At 41.5% G+C, this 12,230-nt stretch overlaps 1 protein-coding gene across 1 annotated transcript; it reads right to left on the bottom strand.

Annotated features, from left to right (window-relative positions):
* Positions 1-4,572: 4,572 nt before the first annotated feature.
* LOC139688205 (RNA-binding motif protein, X-linked 2-like) lies at positions 4,573-11,980 on the bottom strand. The gene is made up of 5 exons (XM_071585634.1): positions 11,636-11,980; positions 11,361-11,513; positions 11,134-11,263; positions 10,761-10,959; positions 4,573-5,414 (listed from the first exon to the last, which is right to left on the bottom strand). The coding sequence occupies exons 1-5, from the start codon at positions 11,647-11,649 to the stop codon at positions 4,573-4,575; spliced, it is 1,338 nt and encodes a 445-aa protein (XP_071441735.1). The 5' UTR covers positions 11,650-11,980.
* Between the last annotated feature and the right edge of the window lie 250 nt (positions 11,981-12,230).

Genomic DNA, 12,230 nt, shown 5'->3' with positions numbered 1-12,230 from the left:
CGCTGTGTCGCAAAGCCAACTTATGACTGCTTCTTGCACACTTGTTTCCCTCTCTCAAAAAACACCTTGGGGGACAGAATTCTAATTTAGACGAGGAAGTGCAAGAAGCAGAAAATTTTTGTGGAAAAATAGCTAAATGCTCAACCTTTCGAACAGTGTATGCAAAGTCGAGAATAAATTTGATTTTCCATGAAAAAAAAGGAGACCTTGCTTTCCAATATGCTCTCGTACCATAGAGATTTTAAAATTTAACTTACAGATATTATGATGGCCAGAAAGCAGGGTTACGCAATGATTTTGTGTGTTAATTAGCAGAGGGAAGTTACATTCACCAGGGAAAATGTGAGGTCTGAATATGAGGAGAGGCTTTTGCAAGAAAAACAGAATATGCTTCCAATTTCAGGGATGACAGACAGGGTCAGCTGTGGACTGACTGCAGAAACAAACATTCATCATTCAGAGCACTTTAAAATTCTGACTGATTGATATGATTAGGGGTAATTGTTGTGGTTCAGGGCTGGTTATCACTGCATGGGCTGTTCTGGTTTTAACTAAAACAATACCATATTTCCCGGCCCATTAGATGCACTGTGGTTTTTCAGGTTAGATTTGACAAAAAATACTTGGATCAGACAAAAAAGATCATTGTTTTTATGTTAACACTTAATACGCAGAAAATTGAATAGTTACATTGAATTATTAGTTTCTACACATATATCAAAGCTTATTCATCATAGGAAGAACATAAAATTTATTCAGGATTTTTTTACCTTTTTCATGGATTTTGAATAGACATTTGATAGAGTGAATAGGGAAACACTAATAAGGGTATTGCAGAAAATAGGAACAGACAGGAGGCTAATCCACAACCTGTATATGTCTCAGACTGCTCAGGTGCGAGTTGGGAACGTGAGTCCGGATGGGCAGTGTTAGGAAGAGGTGTAAGGCAGGGCTATGCATTGTCACCATGCTATTCAACCTGTATGCAGAGGAAATGATTGAAGAGGCATGGGAAGGACTGGAGGTAGGAATGAAAGTTGGAGGGGAATTTGTAAAATCAGTCAGGTTTGCTGATGACCAAGCTCTAGTTTGGCAGACAGCCAAGGGGTTGCAAGCATTATTGAGGGAAATGGAAATTCAGTACGATAGATACGGTATGAGAATTAATACAAATAAAACAAAGGTTTTTAGGTTTTCCAGGAAGAGAAAGGCCAAGCTTAACATTAAAATAGGAGGGCAAAAACTAGAGCAGGTAGAACAGTTTACGTATCTTGAAAGTGTTTTGGACCAAAATGGACTAAGTAGTAGGGATGTGAGGAGAATTTCATTGGGCAAAGAGGCTTTTACAAGGATAAGGGAGTTGATGATATGGATGTTGAGTAAGGATGTTAAGAAAAGACTTCAAAACTTTGATATGGAGTGTAGTTATGTATGGCGTGGAAAAATGGTCACTGAAGCAGGAGGGTAGACGTAGACTGGAGGCTTTTAGAATGTGGGTGTGGAGGAGGGAGGAAATACTACCTTGATCAAAAAGTTCCCGGAATAACCACCGTGTGGCGCTCCCATCGTTCCGATTTGAGTTCTGTTTTTTTTGTTAAATTGGTACATCTGTTGTTGATATTCCCTTTAAATCTTAGTGTCATAACTTGACATTTGCAAAAGTTACGGTCGGTTTTCGGTATGTCCATCAGTGCTTCCTGCGATTTTTCCATTACTTCCTCTCGGCTGCTAAAACGCGTTCCCCGTAATGGTTTTTTAACTCGATTGAACAGAAAGAAGTCACAGGGAGCCAAATCAGGTGAATTCGGTGGCTGTTGGATGGTATTTGTTGCATTTTTCGTCAAAAAATTACGAATAATGATAGCACTGTGCGACGGTGCGTTATCATGGTGCAAAATCCACGAGTTTTCTGCCCACATTTCTGGTCTCTTTCGGCGAATTGCTTCACGCAAACGTCTCATAACGCCCAAATAATACTCTTTGTTTACTGTCTGGCCTTCTGGCAAAAATTCATGATGCACTACACCGTTGTAATCCATGAAAACCGTCAGCATTGCCTTCTTTTTTGACTGAAAACGACGTGGTTTTTTTGGTCTCGGCTCATTTGGTGAACGCCATTCACTTGCCTGATGTCTGGATTGCGTGTCGTACTCATAAACCCACGTCTCGTCTCCAGTAATGATCCTTTTGATGAATGTGGGATCGGATTCAGCCTCGCAAATCATGTCTTTTGCGACGTCAACACGGTCTCTTTTTTGCATGAAATTGAGGTCTTTTGGCACCAACTTTGCTGCTACACGACGGAAACCCAAATCATTAACCACAATGTCTTGGGCGGATCCATAGGCAATGTTCAAGTCCTCCGCTATTTCTCTGATGGTTAATTTGCGGTTATTGACCAACATTTGTTATACTTTATCAATTTTTTCACCGACTTTCGATGTCGATGGTCTGCCACTGCGTTCATCATCTTCGATCCACTTCTGAACCGCTCGTGCCACTGGTAAACGACCGTTTTTTTAGAGAATCGTTGCCGAAACACTTTTCCAACATTTCCAACGTCCGTGCGCCACTAAATCCGTTTTTTACGCAAAATTTAATACAAGTTCGTTGTTGCAAATTTAAATCCATTTCTGCAATTGTAAAAAATCGCCAACACACACAGAGATAGATGTACTCTTGGCTACGTAACTTTTGCAAATGTCAAGTTATGACACTAAGATTTAAAGGGAATATCAACAACAGATGTACCAATTTAACAAAAAAACAGAACTCAAATCGGAACGATGGGAGCGCCACACGGTGGTTATTCCGGGAACTTTTTGATCAAGGTAGTATATGGAGTTGAAGAGCGGTTTTTGGTAGAGTTAAATATTGGGTTGTGTTTTGTTGGGAGAGACAAGAGAATTGTTTGGTATCTTGTGTCCATTCTAAGCCTTCCTTAACCAGTAGATTACCTGTTATTCCTCATAGAATCTCAGATATTCATCATCACGGTGCCAAAATGCCTTTCAGCCACCTCGTTTCCGTGTTCTGAATTGTATGATTCATCATCTCCCAGGCATAGGGAAGGCACCTTGTGGGTCAGGCAGGACAGCTGCCAGATTGTGATCCCAGACAAAGTGCTCTGAGCCTTGGAAGTGCCCTCACCCTCCTCAGACAAAACCGAGATGCATCCCTGTCCAGCTGTTGTGGCTTATTGAGTTATGTTTTGCGATGGATATTGTGGTGCTATTGGGGGTGGTGGGTTGAGTCAGTGAGGCTGGATCCAGAGACAGGACAGCACTGAAGGCTTGTCCCTCCCATGACTGCCTGAGGTGGAGCCACAGTGAGCTCATTTCTCAAGAGCTATAGTTAGCGTGCGAGGTGAGAAAGGGAGAAGTACTTGTTAATTTTTGAGGTAGTGTTTTCAATGAAATATTAATACTCGTTGTTGCTTAAAATACTGACTCAAGACCTTGTCAAAATTTGTAATAAAGACAACCATTTTCGATACCTGATGCAGATAAATATGCTCAATAGTATTTTTCTGGCGAATCAACTTGGTTGACGTCATACCCATATATTCCCAGTCCAAAAAATGCAACCTGATTTTTAAGTACATTTTGGAGTAAAAATAAGAGCCTCTTATGGGCCAGGAATTATGGTACTTGTCTATATGCAAATGAGGTTACTTTAACCCAATTGGTGCGAGGCAAATACAAACGTAGCTGGTTGGAGACAGCAAATCGGCCCTGCCAATGTCTAGAATATTTAGTCTAGAACATTCAAAATTCTGCTCCATTAAGTCAATTCTAGCTGTGTTGCCAAAAACTTATCTCAAATACTCTTTCCATTGGCATGTTTATGAGCATCTTGCTTTATTCATATTTATACAAATATTAAATCTGATTTACAAACAACGGAACAATGCAACATTTTTTGCTTAAAATTACATGGCTCAAATACCAAAGGATTCTGACACTCCATTGGAGAAGATACATATTTAAGAGGGTTTTGAAAAAAATAAGCACTCAAAGATAAGTGACCATATTTTTTTTCCTGAATATGTGAGATATGTGTGTGGATGAATGGAAATAAAGCATCTTCACATAACGGTGGACTGAGATATTGAATATCACCCTTGACTACTTCATTCTCCAGGTATTTTAGAATCAGATGTCATTAAATAAGTAATTTTGCTCTTATGAAATCAAGGACATCCCGAGCCAGGAATTAATTATAAACAATAAGATGTATTGAAAATATTTTTTTATTAAAAAACATCGTAATTTCATCTGCCACTTTGTGTACAGAAATATGTATTATATTGCATGATCAAATGGAGGGAGAACAATACACCGAAGGCAGGCGTCTGCGTTTTTCCTCGGATGGAACGCTTGGATGCCTTCACTCTCTCTTTCCTTCAGACAACAGCCTGAAATGGAGTCATTGCTCGCACAATTAGTATGACTGCAAGTGCAGTCAGATATTATTCTTTCCTCTTTCTCAATCTGGACTCTAACATAGTCTCTCTCACCATTCAGTTCACCTTTTGAAGCAGCAATCGAGCACAATCTGTACTACTGAATGTCAATATGTTGACCTTTTTGATTTTCCACTCTCTCTTTCACACGGACTGCGACTCCTTTCATCGTGGTGCCTTCTCTCTTCCCATTTCGCCCTGTCCTGGTGACTGCCTCCGAATCTCTCGCCCTTCTTCCACAAACCCGCAGTCTCATATCTCTCATGCCTCTCTTTTCTAGCCCTTGGCTCGTCTCTTCGGCTCGGCTCGTCCCTTCCATCCCTCCCATCACGCCCCGGCTTCCTGCTTGCACCCCCGCTGTCCCACCCCTCCTTCCCCAATTGCCTCTCGTCCTTGGAGCCACCTCTGTGTTTGCCCCTCCACTCACCCCCCTCTCTCCTCTGCTCAGCCCTCCACTGGTCTACGTCCACATCCTCACCCCTATCCGGTCGCCTTCTATCGCTGTCTTGGCCCCACCTGCTGGGCTCGCCGTTAATGCTCCGCGAGGGGTGCATGTCATCACTCTTGGCCCCATTCCGCTGCCCTCCCACCATCACCTTATTCCCGTGATTGCCCTCCCGTGAGGGCGATGCCCTCTGCTCCCTCCTTGCCCTCCTCTTCTCCTCCTCCTCTTCCTCCACCTTGACCCTCACTTGCTCCTCACACTCTCCCCTCCACTCTTTGGGGTTTCGCTGACTTGGGGGATCTTTCTTCTTCCCCCCCCTGCCCTTGCTTTCTGCTTGCTCCGAATCATCATCCTCCTCCTCGCTGCTCGAACTTTCGCTAGAATCGGTCGAGGATTCCGACGAGCTGGTGGAAGATGAACTCTCCTCCTTGTTCCTCTTCTTTCTCTTTTTGCTGGACCTTTTCTTGGCAGACTTCTTCTGTTTTTTAACCCTTTTCTTTTTCTCTGAAACACAAATATATCTGTTCAGTACACGTAAGCATTAATCTTCAAATAAACTGTTAATACAAAATACTATGAGAATGATTAGCTATTTTAGGGAGGCCCAATTTGTCAATGACAATTCTAAAAGGCTTACTTTAATGTTATGGAAATAATATGCGATCAGTCCTAAAAATCAATTGAGAATTACCTCTATCCGACCATTCTTCCCATTGAGTGAACTTACCAGGGTTTTTAAAATTGTAAAGCATGGTAATTAGACTAAAATATTAAGGAGTGCGGTGGTCTAATGGGTAGAAAAATGCTCTCCTCACTGGAGAATCACAGGTTCAAAAGAGAGCCTCTTTTCATCTACAAGGTCAGTCGCAGAAGAAGTATGACTTATTTTCTCCTGGATTGACAGATGGTGGTTTCTCTGGCTGGATTTGAGAGACTATTTTAGCATGACCTCGTCACGCTCCATCATGAACCGGTTATTGGAACAGCACTACCATCAAATTTTGTGCAAAGCTGAGCAAAACCAGGAAAGAGACACTCATGACATGCTCAATGCAGATTCTTATGGTGATAACATCATGGGTGGATCGGGTGTTTTTCAGTGGCACCAAGTTGTTTCAGAAGGGAAGAGATGATGTTGAAAGTTCAGGATGCCCTTCTACCTCAAAAAAAGGACGAAAATCTTTCAAGGGTTAAGGTTTTGTTGGACTGGGATTGCAGATTAAGTGTTCACAAGGTTTCTGATGAACTTGGCATTCCTAAAAGTGACGTGCTTCAACCTTTGACTAAAAACAATGGCTTGAGAAAGGTGTGGGGAAAGTTGGCGCCACAAGTGCTCTTGGACAAACAAAAGGAAGCTGACATGTGGATCTGCCAAGAGCATCTTGACCGCCTGCCTCAGCTACTATACAGGCCTGATGTTACCCCAGCAGACTTCCTCTTCTTCCCCTGCCTCAAATCCGTGCTGAAAGGATGTAACCACGGCCCGGTGGAAGCGATAGAATAGGCCGTGATGAGGGAGCTTAGCAGAGCATTCCAGGCGCCGCCTTCCAGAAGGCGTACGAGGTGTGGAAAACCCACTGGCAGTGGTGTGTGGATGCACAAGGGTGCTACTTCGAAGACTTTTGAGTGAATGTATCCATTCTTGCAATGATTTTTTTTAAATGACTCAGTCCTACTACTTTTGGGACAGACCTTGTGCTTTGATAAAAGCAGTATTAATAGGAACTGATCACCTCCTTTAAATATGACACACTGGTTCAGTTAGTCCTTAATTTAAGGAATCCCTGAAAAAAAATTATGTGCAGCACATGCTAAAATGTGATTATGTAACCAGTTCTCATTAACTGAAAAATTTATTTTCTGCAACATTATCCTCCCATCATTAGCAAATGCACTAAAACGTGTCTCCAGTGAATTAAAATATTCAGCGACGTAGATTTCCAGTAGGCATTCAAGAGTCTATTGTTTGCAGCATTTTCTTTAGGATTATGTCTCCTAGGAAGCAATACTTTGATGAAGATTGACTTCTTGTGTATTTGTTATCTTGTCTTAACGTACTCTTTGCTAATTTCTATGTTCTTTCCAAAAAAATAATTCAACAATAAACCTGATCTTCTGTGAAAAATTTTACATACTGAACTAAGGAAAGTGTTCAAATCCATATTTTGCTAGTTAATATGATGAGCAAGAAGTAATGTTTACAGAGGAATTTAATTAGCCTTCCATAATATTTAATAAGGAGGAGGAAGTTCATACGACCAGGTAGGGGATATAATCGCATGTGTTCCTGCAGGAAAATACTTGATTGCAATGGGGGATTGGAATGTGACGGTAGGTGAAGGAAGAGATTGTATGGAAGAGATGTAATGAGGTGAGGGACTACGGTTTAGGTAAGAGGAATGACCACGGGGAAAAAGCAATTAAATTCTGCAGCAGACGGGGTTTAGTCATCACTAACACTTGGTTTATACACCACAAAAGGCATATGTATGCATGGGAAATGTCAGGTGACTCAGAAAGGTATCATTTAGATTTTATTATGGTTAGGCACAGCTTAAGGAATGGTATCACCAATTCGCACAGCTTCCCGGGAGCGGATGCAGATCACAATGTAGTTGTTATGAAGTGTAACGTTCGTTTGACAAAAATAAGGTAGGAGTGGCGGGTGAGGAAATAGAATGAAGAAGCATTCACTGGATTGAAAAGTAGGAGTATTAGCAGGCTGTAAAGAAATTCAGGAACATCCAGGAAAAATGGGAATATATGAAAAAAGGGATGTCGAAAGCCACAAAAGAAACTACAGGAAATTTTCAAGGGAAAAGGACAAGGAAACAAACCATGGATCACGGATGAGATGATTAGAGTTTTGGGTAAGAGAAGGAAATGGAAGAATGTAAATGCAGAGTTAGGCAGAAGGATGTACAAAGAGCTAAATAATGAATTGAGATGGTAATAAAAAAGCAAAAGTAGAATGGAGGAAGATGCAGTTTGAGGATATGGTTAGTTTGCAGAGGAAGGGTAAAATTGGTGCAATATACAAGATATTTAAAATACTATTGGGAAGTAAGAAGGGAATATCTGCACTAACAGGAAAAGAAAAGTTGGGTAAGACAATAGTTGACACAGAAAAGATCCAAGAGAGATGGAAGAAATATATAGAAGAAGTGAACTAGACTGTATGGTAAAGAACTTAGGTTAAGAAGCTTAGAAATAGAAAGAGAATATGATGTAGATGAAGATAACTTAGGTCCAGACATACTGAACGATGAGATGGCCATGGGGGTGGACAACATTCCTGTGGAACTATTAAAAGGTTTAGGAAAATGTGGGAGAAGAGTCTATTTGGACTGATTCATAGCATCTATGACAAAGGAATATAGCTGGAAGACTTTGTGAGATCAGCATTAGTTCCTATTCCGAGAAAGATAAACGTATTTGCCTGTTTCGTAGATTTCGGAAAGGCTTTTGATGGAGTGAATTGGGAAAAACTAATGAGTATATTGCAGAAAATAGGAATAGATTGGAGGAACAGGAGACTAATCCGCAACCTGTACATGTTTCAGACAGCTCACGTGCAAGTGGGGAATGGAGAGTCCGGATGGTCAGTGTTGCCCATTATCACCATTGCTGTTCAATGTATACTTGGAGGAAATGATTAAAGAGGCATGGAAGGACTGGAGGTAGGAATGAAAGTTGGAGGGGAATTTGTAAAATCAGTCAGGTTTGCTGATGACCAAGCTTTAGTTTGTCATTCAGCCAAGGGGTTGCAAGCATTGCTGAGTGAACTGAAAATTCAGTGCGATAGAAATGGGATGAGAATCAATATTAATAAAACAAAGGGTATGCGATTTTCTAGTAAGAAAAAGGCTAACCTAAACATTAAAATAGGAGGGCAAAAACTAGAGCAGGTAGAACAGTTTACATATCTTGGAAGTGTTTTGGATCAACACGGTCAAAGTAGTAGCGACGTAAGGAGAAGAATTGTGCTGGGCGAAGAGGCTTTCAAAAGGAGGAGGGAGTTGATGAGAGGGACGTTGAGTAAGGATATTAAGAAAAGACTCGTAAAAACTTTGATATGAAGCGTAGCTATGAATGGCATGGAAACGTAGCCATTGAAGCAGGAGGATAGACATAGACTGGAGGCTTTTGAAATGAGGCTATGGAGAAGAATGGAGAAGGTGATATGGACCGAGAAGAAAACAAATGAGGAAGTACTTGGTATGGTGGGCGAGAAGAGGGGACTGTTGGGAGCAATCATTAAGAGACAATGAAAAATGGATTAAAAACATAATGATCGACTACAGGATGTTGAATTATGTAATTGAGGGAAGAATAGATGTGTGGTATATAGATTTCTGGGCTATCTTTGCTTGTGAGGGAAGAATGCTTGGCAAGCTAGGAAAGGGATAGGGATGTTGGATGATATGAAGGGAGGAAGGAAGTACTCAGAGATGAAGAGGGACTATGTAGGGTAGATTGATGGTTTGTGTTCTGTTAGGAGTCACAAAATATTTTTTGGTAGCTGTGTTCATCCAGAACATGCCTTAACCAGTACATTACCTTAAAAAAATTCTTAATACTTATCTAACAGTCGAATGATCTGGTACTTGATCCCGCCGAATCCATCTGGTCGAATGATCCCGGCGAATAATGTTTTCCAAGATTATTCGGGTCTCCCACCGGGTCCACGTTCGTCGGTTTGCCGATGTTTCGATGGCCGAGTCGTCCATCGTCTTCAGGGCATGTCGGTACTCAGGTATTTGGCCGCCTTATAAGGTTTGGTCGGGAGTTCAGGTCACGTCTGATTGGTCGGACGCTTTCCGCCTCTTGTTTTCCTTGATGTTCCTCAAAATGGGTTTCCACGCATTACTGAGGGAGTATCCGCTGCCTCGGTTAATGGATTTGTTTTCGAGCCGGATCGCTATTGCTTCCTTAGTCAATCTTTCCCAAAATTTCTCTTCTCGGCAAAGGACCCTTGTCTCCTCCCACCGAATGCTATGGTCGGAGATGATGCTGTGCTCTGCAATGGCCGACTTCTCAGGTTGGCACAGTCTGAAATGTCTCCGGTGTTCTTTTAACCTTGTAGCAATGGTCCTTCCGGTCTCTCCCACGTAGACTTGGCCGCACTCGCAGGGTATTCGGTATACTTTGCCCTTACTTCCGTCCCTGTAACAAACTCAGGGACGAATTAGTAAGGGCAAAGGACCCCTGTGGCCTCATGACCCCTGGAGTATACCGAATACCCTGCGAGTGCGGCCAAGTCTACGTGGGAGAGACCGGAAGGACCATTGCTACAAGGTTAAAAGAACACCGGAGACATTTCAGACTGTGCCAACCTGAGAAGTCGGCCATTGCAGAGCACAGCATCATCTCCGACCATAGCATTCGGTGGGAGGAGACAAGGGTCCTTTGCCGAGAAGAGAAATCTTGGGAAAGATTGACTAAGGAAGCAATAGCGATCCGGCTCGAAAACAAATCCATTAACCGAGACAGCGGATACTCCCTCAGTAACGCGTGGAAACCCATTTTGAGGAACATCAAGGAAAACAAGAGGCGGAAAGCGTCCGACCAATCAGACGTGACCTGAACTCCCGACCAAACTATATAAGGCGGCCAAATACCTGAGTACCACCATGCCCTGAAGACGATGGACGACTCGGCCATCGAAACGTCGGCAAACCTACGAATGTGGACCCGGTGGGAGACCCGAATAATCTTGGAAAACTTATCTAACAGTCCCTTGCCAAACTGATACATACCATGCCATCAAATGATTGGTTGATTCTGTCATAATTTGTGAAGGAGACAATGAATGAACATTAGATTGTCGAATTTTAGATGAATACTCACCCTTTTTCACTTTCTTGAGAATTCCTTCTTTGCTATCGGGCTTTTCCTCATTTCTATTCTCAGAGGTGGCAGCAATGATACTCGAACCTGGGGCACAACCAGTTTCATAAAGCATTTTGGTTACATCATCGACGGTTTTTGATTCCTTGGGGGGTCTGTATTCACTTACATGATCCACTCGAATAGTTCTGCCCAGTATCTAGGAGAATGAGAGAGAGAAAATTAATGAATGAATACATTCAGCAACTGAATGAATCATGAATGTCTTCCTTCGTCTTCAATTAAGAAAGCAGGTACTAAGTATGATATGGACTGGGTAACTAACGTCCAATGATGATAGAATTCTGATTTTACAGTAACCCTGGCGACTTACTTTCATTCCATTGAAGTTGTCAACAGCGAGTACTGTGCTCCTTTGATCTTCGTAGCATAGGAAACAAAATCCTTTCGATTTCCCAGTTCCCTTGTCTCTCACTAAGTTCATGTTAACTACTTCCCCATATCTGTGAATTGTTTTAAAGAATATCTAAAATGATATTACCTAGATGGAAACATGCATTTAGGTACAAAAGCCATCATTAGATAAGCAAAAGCACTTACTGAGAGAAGACACAAATCACATCACCTTCGGTCAAATCATACGGAAGACCTCCAATGAAAACCCATGCGCTATCCTTATATTGATCATGCCAGGACGTTTTAAAGTTGCGCTTCAGTTCTTGCTCACTAAGTTTCGTGATATTCTTAATATTTCTACGAATATAAAATCAAAATAATTAGGCTTGTCAGAGTTTGGATGAAATTCGCTTCCATTACAATACTAATTGAATTCATGCATAGATATAAGAGACGATACTTAAGTCTTTGATACTTACGTCAATGGATTCATGATTATGAGTTGAAAATCTTCTTGTTTGGCTTTCACCGCAGAAGTAACTGCCTATAACAGTTGTAGTGAAGTTTCAGTTTGTATACCTTCAAGCCGAACACAACTGAACTTGGCCAAACAGCCTATAGATTTTTCAGAAATGCCAAAACATTTTTTCACTAAGTACACGACTAAATCTTCTAAACTAGCACATTAATCTCCCTAAAATGAACACAGTACATTCAGTAGTACTCCATCTATTCCCCCGGATACACCAACCCTATGCCCATCACCTAATAAAGGGTCCAGGGCCCACCGATTATAACAACAACACTTACACTCCTGCCACAGCTATTAAACGATCAAGTTATGAGTATGAATCGCATTTCATACCTCGCTTTTTCATATCACAAAATGACAAATGAAAAACCAAATTAATGTTTGAATTAAATGCTTGGGACCACATAAGTTCTTCGTGTCTCATCACTGAGGCGATGTGATTGTATTTATTAAATTCTACTTCGAAATAATAGCGGATTTTGTTGATAAACTATTCGGTGTGATTACGAATAAAGTAATCCCTCAAGAGCTTCTAAAATTGA

The sequence above is a fragment of the Hetaerina americana genome, unplaced genomic scaffold (genome assembly GCF_022747635.1).
Source record: "Hetaerina americana unplaced genomic scaffold, ioHetAmer1.1.p SCAF_2, whole genome shotgun sequence".
Lineage (NCBI taxonomy): Eukaryota > Metazoa > Arthropoda > Insecta > Odonata > Calopterygidae > Hetaerina > Hetaerina americana.
This window is presented reverse-complemented; position numbering and strand designations above follow the sequence as displayed.

Coding starts and splice junctions, on each gene's coding strand:
- LOC139688205 (XM_071585634.1), bottom strand. Junction 11,264..11,360: donor GTGATTTGTGTCTTCTCTCA/GTAAGTGCTTTT, acceptor AACAATTCACAG/ATATGGGGAAGTAGTTAACA. Junction 10,960..11,133: donor ACAACTTCAATGGAATGAAA/GTAAGTCGCCAG, acceptor TCATTCTCCTAG/ATACTGGGCAGAACTATTCG.